Consider the following 15,272-nt stretch of genomic DNA (forward strand, 5'->3'; position numbering starts at 1 on the left):
TGTATATGGAAATATTTTTCTCATGTTACATGAGAAAGCTTATCTCATGTTACACACCCATCGAAAATCGAACCAGCATTTCTTTTTTCTTCTTCTATTTTTTTAGTTGTGGGATCCATCTAATTATGTCTCAACATAAGACAATATTATCTCATGTAACATGAGAAAAACATTATATATATATATATATATAGTTTAACTAATTTATCTAATGACTCGTTGTTGAACAAGTAGCCGTAGTGATCAGAATCCCAACAAATCTGAATTTAACACTCCTTGTACGGTTTTACCTCATAGATAGTGTTATTACCAATTTATGATGATAATCACTCCCTCATTAAATTATTTTTCACTTAGGGTGTGCATGACAATCATTCTGTTCCTCGACAATATTTTTAAAAAGAAATAATTCTTTTCTATTTCTGTGCCTTGGAACAATTTCTGAGGAAAAAAAGTGTATGAGAATTGTGTTTGATAACACAACAAATAATATAATAAAAAATTATCACTATTAAGCATAATTTTTTTTTTGATTTATCACTTTTCTTTCCATATGATGTGGTAGTGGTGGCGGCGGCAACGACGGTAGTGGTGGCAATGGCGTGGTGGTAGTAGTGGTGGTGATGGCAATGACTGCGATGATGATGATGGTGATGATGGTGGTAGTGGTGGCGATGGTGATGGTGGCATGGTAGTGGTGGTGGTGGTGGTAGTGGTTATGACATGGTGGTGGTGGTGGTTGGTGACTCGGTGGTGGTAGTGGTGACGGCAGTGGCGGTGGTGGCTTCGATGATAGTTGTGGTGGTTGGTAGTGGTGGTGACAACAGACTGGTGGTACGACAATGGAGGTGACGATGTTGGCGGTTGTCGTGTCGGGATGATGGTGGTGGTGGTGATGATAGTAGTGGTGGATGCGGTAAGCTTTGAGCTTATGAAATGTTTGGTCCAGATCCCGGACATGATTTGTCATATCTAACGATTTAACACTCATGTCATCTATGTATACTTCAACATTCTTGCCGAGTTGATCTTCGAACACTTTGTTCTTCATCCTTTGGTATATGGCTCCAGAATTTTTGAGCCCAAAAGGCATCACATTGTAGCAGTAATTTTCCCTTTCAGCAATAAAAATTATGTTTTCTTGATCTTCCGGGTACATTGGGATCTGATTATAGCCGAAATAAGCATCCATGAAGGATAGCAATTAGAACCCGGCAGAATTGTCTACCAGCTGGTCTATGTTGGGAATCAGATAAGAGTTCTTTGAACATACCTTATTAAGGTATGTGTAGTTTGTGCAGACCCTCCATTTCCCACTGAGTTTCTTCACCATGACAACATCATCAAGCCATGTTGTGTATTGGATTTCTCTTATAAACCCGGTCTCGAGTAATTCTTTGACGTGTTCTTCCAAGACTTGTTTTCTTTCTGGTCCCAGCTTTCTTTTCTTTTGTACAATTGGTGTAGATCCGGGATATATTGCCAATTTATGGCAGCAGAAATTTGGAGCAATGCCTGGGATCTCGGATGATTTCCATGTGAAGACATCCTTGTTGTTCTTGAGGAACTCAGTCATCTCCGCCTTAACACTGGGGTTGATGGTCTTACCAATTTTAGTAAACTGACCGGGTTCGTCCCCCAACATAAGGTCTTCCAGTTCGCCTTCTGGCTCTGGTCATAGCACACCAACTTCTTTCATATCTAATTCAACCATATTAACCAGTTTACTTGAATGGTGAGGGATTTCCTTTTTCGGTTTTATCTCCTGGACGAATTCGAGGTGGACTCAGGTGCCTACCTTCATTTTTTTTACGGCTTTAAAGTAACATTCTCTAGATTCTCTTTGATCCCCATGAATGGTGATGACTTCATTCTTGTTACTCACCAGCTTTATCTTTTGATGTTTTGTCGAAACTAGCATGTCCCATTTATGCAAGGATGGTCTTCCAAGGATGACGTTATATGGGGAGGTGAAGTCGGCAACGATGAACCTTACTCGTTCCGATTTGAAAGCTTCTTTTGTTCCTAGGGTCAATCTGAGATCTATGTAGCCCTTAGGAGGTGTATTTTCTCCATTGAAAGCTATCAGGGTAGTCTTGCAAGGTTTGAGGTCCTTTGCATCCAAGTTCATCTTTTTGAAGGCATTCTAGATGATGATATCTGCACAGCTCCCTGCATCTATGAAGATATTTTTAACTCGACAATTTACCAGGGTTCTCGTAATGACCAGACCATCCACATGCCCTGGTAGCACACCTTGCATGTCCTCTTTAGTGAAATAGAGTAGAGAAGGATCTGGCTTACTGGGATCCTCTTTAAACCTCGGTTGATCTCTGATTGAAAACACTTCACTGAGATACCTTCGTCTTGCACTTAATTTGTCTCCTCCACCTCCAAGAGCTCTGCTAATCACATTACAATCAAACTCGGCTTCTGAGAATTCATCATTATTAGAGTCATCCTTTTTGTTTCTATCTTCTTTCTTTTTCTTTTCTGGGGCTGGGCTCTTGCTTCTTCTCCGACCTTCGGGTTTTCTCTTATTATTTTTCCATCCCTGCGTCTTGATAACATACTGACACAGCTTTCCGTCTCTGACAAATTTTCCACGGCATCTCTAAGGTCCCAGCATTAATCAGTCGTATGTCGCGGTCCATTGTGGAAAACGCAGAATCTAGATTTATCCAAACCTCCTCTGTCAAATATAGGTCGGGGTTTTTCTGCTTTCTTTATGTCATTCATTGACACTTCCCTCCATATTTGAGAACGTGGCACATTTAACGGGGTGTATTTTTCATACCTTCCAACTCGGTATCTCTCATCCGAGATTCTTCCGCGGGGATCCTTATTTTTGTTGTCGGGTCATTCTTTTTCATCGGGTGCCGAACTTCTCCTTTTTGGGCTTACACTCTTGTTCTCTTCACTATGTGCATTTGCTATCTCCATTTGTTCGAGTTTCAGATACTTCTTTGACCGGGTTCTGAACTGCTCTGAAGTCCTTACAAGATCTTTATAGATTGACTTTGTCAGCCGAGAAGATCCATCTAACCCGTCTACAATTAAATGTACCTGGACGTTTTCCTGCAAACCCGGTACTTGCAACGCCACATCTTTAAATCGGTTCAAATACCTCTGGAGGTTTTCTCCTGGTTGCTGTCGTATCTTTCCTAGAACGAACTCAGACTTCGAATGCTTCTTGCTTGTTGCAAAGTTCAACAAGAACTTTTCTCCAAATTCTTCAAAAGATCTAACAGAATTAGCAGGCAGGGTTGAAAACGATGCCTGCGTAGCTCCAGTTAAAGTTGTAGCAAATATTCGGGATATGATAGGCTCATCAATCCCTCGGATGTACATGTCTGTGTCGAATGCATCTATATGGACCTGAGGGTCCTGACTTCCATCATATTTCGGCTATAATAGCCCTAGCCTAATTAATTAGTAAATTACATGTAATCAAATAATTAAGCATGTATTAGTGAGTAAAATTAAGTATAGGACCTATTGAAGTGAATTGGGGTCACTTTTGAGGTAAAAAGTGTACTCTGTAAAAATTAAGGGGTATAAATGGGTGTAGGCAAAAGTACCCAAAATATAAAAATAAAAGCGGAAATATTCCTAGAATAATATTCCAGACTTTTGGGTAAAGTTTGCTAATTAATGGAGCTGAATAGATAGATGAGCTAATACCCACTTTATTCCACTTAACCAAAGTTAAGTGATAAAAGAAACCAAAAACCCATTTCCCCACATACACTGTCGACCAAAAAACAGAAAGGGAGAGGAGGAGAAGTGAGGGAAAAGAGGGAAACCCTAGCTCTCTTGATTCTTCATCATTTTGTGTGATTCAAAAACCAAAATCACTCCAAATTCTTCTCTCTTCTTGAATCCTACCTTGGTTCTTGGTGGGGTGTAGTGTGGTGTGAGATTTCTTTCTCCAAAGTTTCGACCCATATGGAAAGTTGAGAGATTTGTGGGCTTCTACTTCCATGGAAGCTTGAGGAGCAACCAATCCTTGTTGTGTGATCCATTGTGGTGAGTTTTCCACTCTCTTTCACACAAATTTCTTAAGTTTTGCATGATTTAGGTTTTGGATGAATAGTGTTTTAGGGTTTGTGATTATGTGAGTAAATTGGCTATGTTCTAGGTGGATTGAGACTTAGTACATGTTATGAAAAATGCTAGGAATGAGGTTTAATCGGTAGAAATGAACTTATTTAGCTATTTGATTATGCTTTGAAAATTGCTAGGTTGTATACTTAGTTTGTGGATTTTCTTGCATTGGTAAACAATGGGTTGGTTGAATGTTAATTGTACCTATATGATGGCTAGGATTGAGCCTTGTGGATTAACGTTGGATGACCCACCATTGGAGGAAGCTATGGAACTTGATTAGCTCACTTAAATTGGTATTGATTATAAAGCTTGGTTGTTGAGTTGGTGAAGAACAAAGATTGAACTGAAGCCTCGAGGTAAGCCTTCGGACCTTGGGTGTAATTCCCTTGATTGTTCCACCAAGCCCTGAATGGGTAGTGGTTGTGAAAGTGTATATAAATGCAATGAAATAGTTTAATGCTTTGTTATACGTATGTGTATGCTTTTGGTGTGGAATAGGATGGTGTTTCCCTATGTTGGTATGTTGCATGACGATGCGTAATTCATACTTGGAAGTTTAGCTGGCCAGTAGGACTATTTGCCTCTGAGTATCCTTAGGACAGCTTGAGAGCTCGAGGGATTTCTCCTGGAGATGTTGTTTACACGCTGCATGGATATGTATTTATTGCATTGTTATTGTTATTGTTATTGCTATTACACTGATATTGAACTATGGGGTGGAGAGATGCTCCAAGGACCGCGGGTTTACTTTGATATATTTGTATATCTCACCCCGTGTTGTGGGGACCCCTTTTCAGGAAAGGATGCTGCAGGAGCCTCCAGTGGCAAGTGGCCATATTTGGATTAGTTGATGCATGAAGATGTTGCATTTTTTTTGGGATTACATATGACATGTAGAAATACCATGTATAGGGTCTATATTTGAAAGCCTACTGTTATATGTATACCATGCTTTATTGGATGGACTTAGCCTATGCTCACTTCTTTTGGTGCCTATCTTGTTGTTGAAAGCCAAGGGAGTGATCATAGTTCTTTTTGTAGCTAAGTCCTTTGAATTGTAATTAAGACATGTTGAAAGGTTGTAATTAATGGAGATATATGTATGATAAAATGGTATGCATGTTTCTCTTGTGTAGATGTACTTAGAAACACTAGAATTCATGTATTGAAGGAATCATATGATGGTTAATTAGGTGAAAGGAGGTCTCTAAGTAGAAAATCCAAGTAGAAGTAAAGATATCCCGTCTTATTGTCCAATTTTTGTATTTTATATGATAGATTTGGACCCTTTTGTTTTAAAGGAAGTTGTAGATATTTCTCTTAGCTTTCCATAGAGACCAAGATTGGGTAATCTGGATGAGTACAACTCAAGTTATGGGTAGAATACCACAGGAGGTCAGATTGTCCTATTTTGGGTGCTTGCTCTAGAACTTTCATGCTCTGAGCGTGAGATTCACGCTCTCAGCGTCAACCTTTCTTTTTGCCCACGCTGTGGGTGTGGAACCCACGCTATGGGCGTGGGGGTCCTGGGAATTTTGCACCATTTTCTTAGAAAATGCGTAACTTGGGCTACGGTGCTCCGATTTGAGCGCGGTTTGAACCCACACGTAACTAATGAAAAATTCTATAATATGTTGAACAAATGGATACCATAAGAGTAGAATAGGAATTTCTTAAATAAATAAAGGGTGGACGCGTATAGATTCTAAAAGCAATAAAAGTGAGACCTACAGTAATAATTCCACATGTAGTTAAGTTACATTCACCTTATGGGAATTGTTTTAAGTACGGAATTGATTTAATCAAAAGTGTTTATAAATAAAAAGGAAAAAGTTTGTCCGTATTTTAATTCAATTTGGTGTGTGTAACTGTGTTTAATGTCGTACGTATTGATAACAAACCGATTCTAGAACGGAGTGTTACCTTTTATGGTATCAGAGCAGTTTTGTAGGGAAACTTGTGGACTATTGATATATATATATATATATATGCTTGGTGTTTAATGCTCTATAATTTTTTTGGTACTCTTTATGATTATTGCATTTGTGATCACTAAGTGTGAGCCTGATCAACTCATTTCTTTGTGTTACATGTGTAGTGTCATGACGAGGAACCGGAATAACCATGGACCATCGAATACCAATGCTCAGGAAGAACCTGCTTTGGCTGCTCTAGTTAGGCCTCGCGGTGGTTGTGGGGCAGCCGGCGGGCAGTCGGATCCCGTGGCTGAAACACTTGTAGTTGTGCAAAGGGAATTGGCTGCTAGCCGGCAAGCCAATGAAAATCTGAGGAAAACAAATGAAGAGTCGCGGAATGCTATGGCCGCGATGATGAACGAGTTGAGGACGTTGAGGGGTGCTAGACATGAGAACCGGCAACCCACTCCTCCTCCTCACACTGCCACGCCTTTTCCACCTCTTTTACATGAAGAGGGTGTATTGGGTAACAATGAGGGTGAGGCTAGTCACCATTTTGGAAGTCATAGTCATCACACCGAGGTTCGTCAACCATGTGTTGAGCATGTTAATGAACACGAAGCTGAAGAAAGGAGATTGACGGCTTTCTGAAAACATAAACCTCCTACTTTTAATGGAGGCTATGATCCAATGGCGGCAGCAAAATGGCTCCAGGCTATGGAGAAGATCTTCAGGGTGATGAGATGCCTTGATACATTGAAGTTGGCCTACTCTGTGTATATGCTAAAAGAGGAAGCTGAGGATTGGTGGACTAATACCGTGCAACCCCTAGAAGCTGAAGGCCGGGAAATCACCTGGCGGTTGTTCGAGACGTTGTTCTTGGATAACTACTTCCCTAGGGAGGCTAGGGAGCAGATGCAGAATGAGTACAACGATCTAAAGCAAGATTCGATGTCAATTGACCAATACTTTGCTAAATTCAACGAGTTGGTGAAATACGCCAACTATGGGCGAGCCCTACCCACTCCAGCTGAGATGACCTCCAAGTTCCAATGGGGTCTGAATGAGAACATGTCTCGGAAGATATCAAACTGTGACATCCGAGATTTTAGCAGATTTGTGAATCAGTGCCGAAAGGTAGAAGAAGTATACAAGGGGTCCCAGACCAAGAAGCCCTCTGAGGCCCAAGCACCTAATGCCAATAAAGCAACGGGCTCAGGTTATTGGAAGAACAAGAAGATGAAAAGTAAAAAGCTGAGTGTGAATAATCCATTCGACTTATTCAAAAAGTCTGGAACTCAAAAGAATTTTGTTGATAGAGGACCTCCTCCCAAGTGTAAAGGATGTGGAAAGGAGCATAGAGGTCCGTGTGCTACGGGTGAGGTTATTTGCTATAAGTGTGGAAAGTCCGGCCACTACTCCAGGCAGTGTCCTCAGCATGAAGTGAGGACTATGGCAGTTCAAGCTACTGTTGTTTCTGTCTCGACTGTTCCACCTATGATAGAATCTCAGACGGTTGGTAGAGTGTATACCATGGACCGTCAGCAATCAGAGAAGGCCCCAAACCTTATAAAAGGAACAATTTATATTGATAATATGGATATTGAAGTCTTGTTTGACTCAGGAGCTACACACTCCTGTATGTCTGTTTTTATGGCCGTTGGGCTAAATTTACAAATGTACGACATTTCTCCTCCAATGAAAGTGGTGACTGCTACTGGAGAAGAGTGTTATACATCAGTTTTATGTAAGGATGTTGAATTTAAATATGAAGGCCGAGATTATGTGCTAGATTTTATCTGTTTGCCTATGATCAATCTTCAAGTTATCTTGAGAATGGACTGGTTATCGAAGAACTGTGCTATGATAGACTGCCGTAGAAAAAGGATTGTGCTTTCTGCTGATGATTCTGCTACTAGTTCTTCCCCATATCTATCTGTGTTACAAGTTAGAAAGGCTTTGAGGGCCGGGGCATTGAGATATGTCTTTGTGGGGGGGTTTAGTGGGCGGAAGTCATGAGGAGATGGACAATATTCCCGTGATGAAGGAGTTTGTGGATGTGTTTCCGGATGAGATTCCGCAACTTCCACCTCATAGAGAGATTGAGTTCACAATCGATTTGTTGCCTGGTGTGGGGCCTATTTATTTGGCTCCATATCGGATGTCACCATCGGAATTAGCCGAGTTAAAGAAGCATATTGAGGAGCTTTCGGCTAAGCAGTTTATCAGGTCAAGTGTGTCCCCGTGGGGAGCACCAGTTATATTTGTCAAGAAGAAGGACGGTAGCATGAGATTGTGCACTGATTACCGTCAGCTGAATAAGGTTACTATTAAGAACAAGTATCCTCTCCCTCGTATAGATAATTTGCTTGATCAGTTGAGGGGTGCTTGTGTCTTTTCAAAGATTGATTTGAGGTCGGGTTATCATCAGATCCGAATTAGGCAGGAAGATATTCCGAAGACTGCTTTCTGATCTAGATATGGACATTATGAGTACCAGGTAATTCCATTTGGACTCACTAATGCTCCTGCGGTGTTTATGGATTATATGAATCACATTTTTAAGCCGTTTCTGGATCAATTCGTGATTGTGTTTATTGATGATATCCTGATATATTCTAAGAGTAAAGAAGAGCATGCAGATCACTTGAGAACGGTGTTGCAAATTCTTAGAGAGAAACAGTTGTATGCAAAGCCGTCTAAATGTGAATTTTGGCTTTCTCAAGTGCAATTCATGGGTCACGTCATTTCTGCTGATAGAGTGGCAGTTGATCCAAGTAAGATAGAGGCAGTTATTGATTGGGAGAGACCCAAGACTGTAACGGAAGTAAGGAGTTTTCTGGGTTTGGCCGGTTATTAACAGAGATTTATAAATGGATTCTCGGCAATGGTTTTGCCATTAACTTGTTTGACCCGGAAGGATACTCCATTTATTTGGACGCAGGAATGCGAAGAATGTTTCCAGAATCTTAAGGAAAAATTGACAACAGCTCCGGTGTTAGTACTTCCTGATCCGGAAGATGAATTTAAGTTATACAGCGATGCTTCCAAAAAGGGATTGGCATGTGTGCTGATGCAAGATAGGCGGGTGGTAGCTTATGCATCGAGGCAATTGAAACCGCATGAAGAGAACTATCCGACCCACGACTTGGAACTTGCTGCAATTGTTTTTGGGCAGAAACAGTGGAGACATTTCTTGTATGGAATGAAATTTGCAGTATTTAGTGACCACAAGAGTTTGAAATACTTGTTTGATCAAAAGGAGTTGAATATGAGACAACGACGGTGGACTGAGTTCCTAAAGGACTACAACTTCGAATTGAAATACCATCCCGGCAAGGCTAATGTTGTAGCTGATGCATTGAGCCAGAAATCTGTGAGCGTAACTAGCATGATGATGAGAGATCATGATGTGATTGAGAGGTTCAGAGACATGAAATTATCTAAAGTCTTTCCATGCAGAATTTGTGGCATCGAAATTACGAGAATCGAAAATGAAATGATGACCAGAATTAAAGAAGCTCAACTGCAAAATGAAAGTGCTAAATGACTGAAAGGTCAGAGTGGTGTATCCTGCAATGATGAGTATACTATTATATCAGGGTCGTATTGTCGTACCTAGACAGTTGGCGGATGAAGTAATGACAGAGGCCCATAAGGGTCAATTCACCGTCCATCCGAGAGCTACAAAGATGTATCAGGACCTAAAAATTAATTTATGGTGGCCTGGTATGAAGAAAGATATTATTGAATTTGTCTCTAAGTGTCTCATTTGTCAGAAGGTCAAGATTGAGCATCAAAAGCCATCTGGTATGTTGCAACCTCTGGATGTTCCTGAATGGAAATGGGAGGGTATCTCCATGGATTTCGTAGTGGGGTTGCCGCAAACACAGGCTAGTTATGATTCTATATGGGTGATTGTGGATAGATTGACAAAGTCCGCACACTTTTTGCCAGTACGGGTAGATTTCTCTGCTGAGAGATTAGCTAGGCTCTATGTGAAGGAGATTGTGAGGCTTCATGGGGTGCCTGAGAGCATTGTTAGTGATCGGGACCCGAAGTTCACTTCTCGCTTCTGGGGAGCGTTGTAGGAGGCTCTTGGCACTCAGTTGAGACTGAGCACTGCTTATCATCCGCAGACAGATGGTCAGACTGAGAGGACCATTCAGACGTTGGAGGATATGCTGACGACTTGCCCCCTGGAGCAGGGTACTGCATGGGATCGATATCTCCCGCTGGTTAAGTTTTCATATAATAATAGTTTTATCGCTAGTCTGGGTATTGCTCCCTATGAGGCCTTGTATGGTCGCCGGTGTAGGACACCTACTTGCTGGTCAGAGGTTGGGGACACAGAGCGATTTGGATTGGATTTTGTTCAGGAGACCACTGAGCAGATTAAAATGATTAGAGATCGTCTGAAAAAGGCTCAAGATCGCCAGAAAAGTTATTATGATCTCAAGCATCGGCCTCTAGAGTTTGAGGAGGGAGATCATGTATTTTTAAAGGTGTCACCGGTTTCGGGTGTTGGACGAGCCCTGGGAGTGAGGAAGCTGAGTCCGAGATTTATTGGACCCTACCAGATTCTTCGTAGGGTAGGACCGGTTGCCTACCAGATTGTCTTACCTCCTCAATTAGCAAATTTACACGATGTATTCCATGTTTCTCAGCTGAGGAGATATGTAGCTGATCATTCTCATGTGGTTCAACCTGATGATGTTGAGATCCAGGAGAATTTGAAAACTCCAATTGGGCCTCTGAAAATACTCAAAAGAGATGAGAAGAAACTGAGGAATAAATCCATTCCTATGGTGAAGGTTCAATGGGAAGGAAAGACGCCTGAAAAGTCCACTTGGGAGCGGGAAGACGAGCTTCTCCGGCAATATCCTGAGTTTAAGGACATGTATGTTCTTGATTTTGCAGACAAAATCGCAAAAAGGTGGGGTGACTATAATAGCCCTAGCCTAATTAATTAGTAAATTACATGTAATCAAATAATTAAGCATGTATTAGTAAGTAAAATTAAGTATAGGACCTATTGAAGTGAATTGGGGTCACTTTTGAGGTAAAAAGTGTACTCTGTAAAAATTAAGGGGTATAAATGGGTGTAGGCAAAAGTACCCAAAATATAAAAATAAAAGCGGAAATATTCCTAGAATAATATTCCAGACTTTTGGGTAAAGTTTGGTAATTAATGGAGCTGAATAGATAGATGAGCTAATACTCACTTTATTCCACTTAACCAAAGTTAAGTGATAAAAGAAACCAAAAACCCATTTCCCCCCATACACTGTCGACCAAAAAAACAGAAAGGGAGAGGAGGAGAAGTGAGGGAAAAGAGGGAAACCCTAGCTCTCTTGATTCTTCATCATTTTGTGTGATTCAAAAACCAAAACCACTCCAAATTCTTCTCTCTTCTTGAATCCTAGCTTGGTTCTTAGTGGGGTGTAGTATGGTGTGAGATTTCTTTCTCCAAAGTTTCGACCCATATGGAAAGTTGAGAGATTTGCGGGCTTCTACTTCCATGGAAGCTTGAGGAGAAACCAATCCTTGTTGTGTGATCCATTGTGGTGAGTTCTCCACTCTCTTTCACACAAATTTCTTAAGTTTTGCATGATTTAGGTTTTGGATGAATAATGTTTTAGGGTTTGTGATTATGTGAGTAAATTGGCTATGTTCTAGGTGGATTGAGACTTAGTACATGTTATGAAAAATGCTAGGAATGAGGTTTCATCGGTAGAAATGAACTTATTTAGCTATTTGATTATGCTTTGAAAATTGCTAGGGTGTATACTTAGTTTGTGGATTTTCTTGCATTGGTAAACAATGGGTTGGGTGAATGTTAATTGTACCTATATGATGGCTAGGAATGAGCCTTGTGGATTAACATTGGAGGACCCACCATTGGAGGAAGCTATGGAACTTGACTAGCTCATTTAAATTGGTATTGATTATAAAGCTTGGTTGTTGAGTTGGTGAAGAACAAAGGTTGAAATGAAGCTTTGAGGTAAGCCTTCGGACCTTGGGTGTAATTCGCTTGATTGTTCCACCAAGCCCTGAATGGGTAGTGGTTGTGATAGTGTATATAAATGCAATGAAATAGTTAAATGCTTTGTTATACGTATATGTATGCTTTTGGTGTGGCATAGGATGGTGTTCCCCTATGTTGGTATGTTGCATGACAATGCGTAATTCATACTTGGTAGTTTAGCTGGCCAGTAGGACTATTTGCATCTGAGTATCCTTAGGACAGCTTGAGAGCTCGAGGGATTTATCCTGGAGATGTTGTTTACACACTGCATGGATATGTATTTATTGCATTGTTATTGTTATTGCTATTACACTGATATTGAACTTTGGGGTGGAGAGATGCTCCAAGGACCCCTGGTTTACTTTGATATATTCGTATATATCACCCCGTGTTGTGGGGACCCCCTTTCAGGAAAGGATGGTGCAGGAGCCTCCAGTGGCAAGTGGCCATATTTGGATTAGTTGATGCATGAAGATGTTGCATTTTTTTTGGATTACATATGACATGTAAAAAATACCATGTATAGGATCTATATTTGAAAGCCTACTGTTATATGTATACCATGCTTTATTGGATGGACTTAGCCTATGCTCACTTCTTTTGGTGCCTATCTTGTTGTTGAAAGCCAAGGGAGTGATCATAGTTCTTTTTGTAGCTAAGTCCCATGAATTGTAATTAAGACATGTTGAAAGGTTGTAATTAATGGAGATATATGTATGATAAAATGGTATGCATGTTTATCTTGTATAGATGTACTTAGAAAGACTAGAATTCATGTATTAAAGGAATCATATGATGGTTAATTAGGTGAAAGGAGGCCTCTAAGTGGAAAATCCAAGTAGAAGTAAAGATATCCCGTCTTATTATCCAATTTTCGTATTTTATATGATAGATTTGGACCCTTTTGTCTTAATGGAAGTTGTAGATATTTCTCTTAGCTTTCTATAGAGACCAAGATTGGGTAATTTGGATGAGTACAACTCAAGTTATGGGTAGAATACCACAAGAGGTCAGATTGTCCTGTTTTGGGTGCTTGCTCCAGAACTTCCACGCTCTGAGCATGAGATTCACGCTCTAAGCGTCAACCTTTCTTTTTGCCCACGCTATGGGCGTGGAACCCACGCTATGGGCGTGAGGGTCGTGGAAATTTTGCACAATTTTCTTAGAAAATGCGTAACTTGGGCTGCGGTGCTCCGATTTGAGCGCGGTTTGAACCCACGCGGTTTGAAAAATTCTATAATATGTTGAACAAATGGAGACCATAAGAGTAGAATAGGAATTTCTTAAATAAATAAAGGGTGGACGCGTTTAGATTCTAAAAGCAATAAAAGTGAGACCTACAGTAATAATTCCACATGTAGTTAAGTTACATTCACCTTATGAGAATTGTTTTAAGTACGGAATTGATTTAATCAAAAGCGTTTATAAATAAAAAGGAAAAAGTTTATCCGTATTTTAATTCAATTTGGTGTGTGTAACTGCGTTTAATGCCGTACGTAATGATAACAAACCGATTCTAGAACGGGGTGTTACATCGGCAAGTGTGCCGAATCAAATTCCTCTGGGAATGGAGCATTTAGTATCTCGCCAGTAAATGGGCTGTTATTGCATTACCCTATACTGTATTTCCTTCTGTAAACATCAGGATCACCACGTCCTCTGATAGGTTAAGCATCCCGATTAAGACGTGTTTCTTCCCGGTTTCTCTGCATATTCCCTCCTGCCGTAACGTTCTGGGTTGGAGGTCGCGCATTTGCATTCTGATTATGGTTTTCAAAGTTCCCAAGATTTGGATCCACATTTGCTCTAGCATTTAATCTTCTATGGATCTTAGTTTCTCTAACTCGGATTTGAGTATCCGGGTTATGATCCACATTCTGATCATTACCATATCGGATCTGGACCCCTTCAGGTCCCAATCTCCTCAGCTCCAATAAGCGTCGTTCCAAATCTTGCATTCTCCTTATGTTTTCCTCCTGAATTCTCCTGAAATCTTCTCGTCGTTGGAGGTTGTTGCGATTCTCCATATACTCCATCCGCTATATGATCACGGCGAACGCATTCTGGGCAAGGTGGGAGTCAGGGTTCGCGGCAAGCGCAATGCGAACAGCAGTGTCCGCAGGATTCAGAGAAGGGGAGGAGGTTGAGCTGGATCCACAACCCGGTTGTGGGGGGTTAACGTAGAGGCAATGTCCGAGACGTCCTCGCTGACATGGACTGCATCATAGTCCACCTCGTTTTCTAGTTGATCTCGAGGTTGGTTCACTTCTTCCAACACGGGATCCAGTGGAAGATTGGGAGGCTGTGGTTGTTGGCTATTACTCCTTGTACGATTTCCCATCGTCAGTCGAAATCGCGGGAATATGGAATTTATCGTTTCCCCACAGACGGCCCCAGTGTTCTGTCTTAGAGATAGAGATGTCTAACTCAATGGACTAGTATGCTACTATTGGATCTAGTGCCCTCTCCAAGGTATCTATGGATGAGACACCCTTGATTCAAGCAGATCACAGTGCACAGAGGAACAATAACGGCTTTGCCAAACGGGGGTGTGTGTGCACACAGTGACAACATAACAGTGAGAGAGAGTGTGTGTGTAACGTACCTGTAGGTTTTACCTCTTATTTATAGAGTTTACCTGTGGGTAGTGGATTTTGGACCTTTAGTGCCTCTGATGATGGCCTAGGCCCATATATTATGCTGTTGTATTATAATTGATACCTTTGATGGATATCCTTCCAAAGTTATGCTTGATTCAGATCTTAGATTGCCCCTTGTTGGGCTTGTCAATTAATGGGCCTCATTCATGGGTCCATAACACTGCCCATATATATATATATATATATATATATATATATAGGAAAAAATATTTCTCCGGCAACTTGAGATAAGTTTATCTTCGGCCACTCTAAAACTACGTCATTTTATTTATGTATTTCCTCATATTAATTGATTCACCTTTGAATGGTTATGATTCTCTTTTTCTCTCTCTTCCTTTATAATCATTGATTCATCTTTGTACGGTTATGATTTAGTAGCCGGAGATAAAATCATCTCAAGTAGCTTGAGAAACGATAAGCCCATATATATATATATATATAGGGTTTAAGTTTTCTTATGTTGTAGGATTGTAGGAGAGAAAAAAAGTAGAGAGAAGTTAAATGTGGGTCCCATATTTTATATTTAAAAAGAAAAGAAAAATTAATTGGCACGGAAAA

General features: G+C 40.6%; 1 protein-coding gene across 1 annotated transcript; it reads left to right on the plus strand.

Annotated features, from left to right (window-relative positions):
- The first annotated feature begins 6,716 nt into the window (after positions 1–6,716).
- LOC133303107 (uncharacterized) lies at positions 6,717–8,886 on the plus strand. Its single transcript, XM_061502973.1, has 3 exons — positions 6,717–6,832; positions 6,926–7,541; positions 8,650–8,886. The coding sequence occupies exons 1-3, from the start codon at positions 6,717–6,719 to the stop codon at positions 8,884–8,886; spliced, it is 969 nt and encodes a 322-aa protein (XP_061358957.1).
- The last annotated feature ends 6,386 nt before the right edge of the window (positions 8,887–15,272 follow it).

Source organism: Gastrolobium bilobum, unplaced genomic scaffold (genome assembly GCF_033153095.1).
Source record: "Gastrolobium bilobum isolate Gb01-03AN ecotype WA unplaced genomic scaffold, APGP_CSIRO_Gbil_v1 utg25931, whole genome shotgun sequence".
NCBI classification, from domain to species: domain Eukaryota; kingdom Viridiplantae; phylum Streptophyta; class Magnoliopsida; order Fabales; family Fabaceae; genus Gastrolobium; species Gastrolobium bilobum.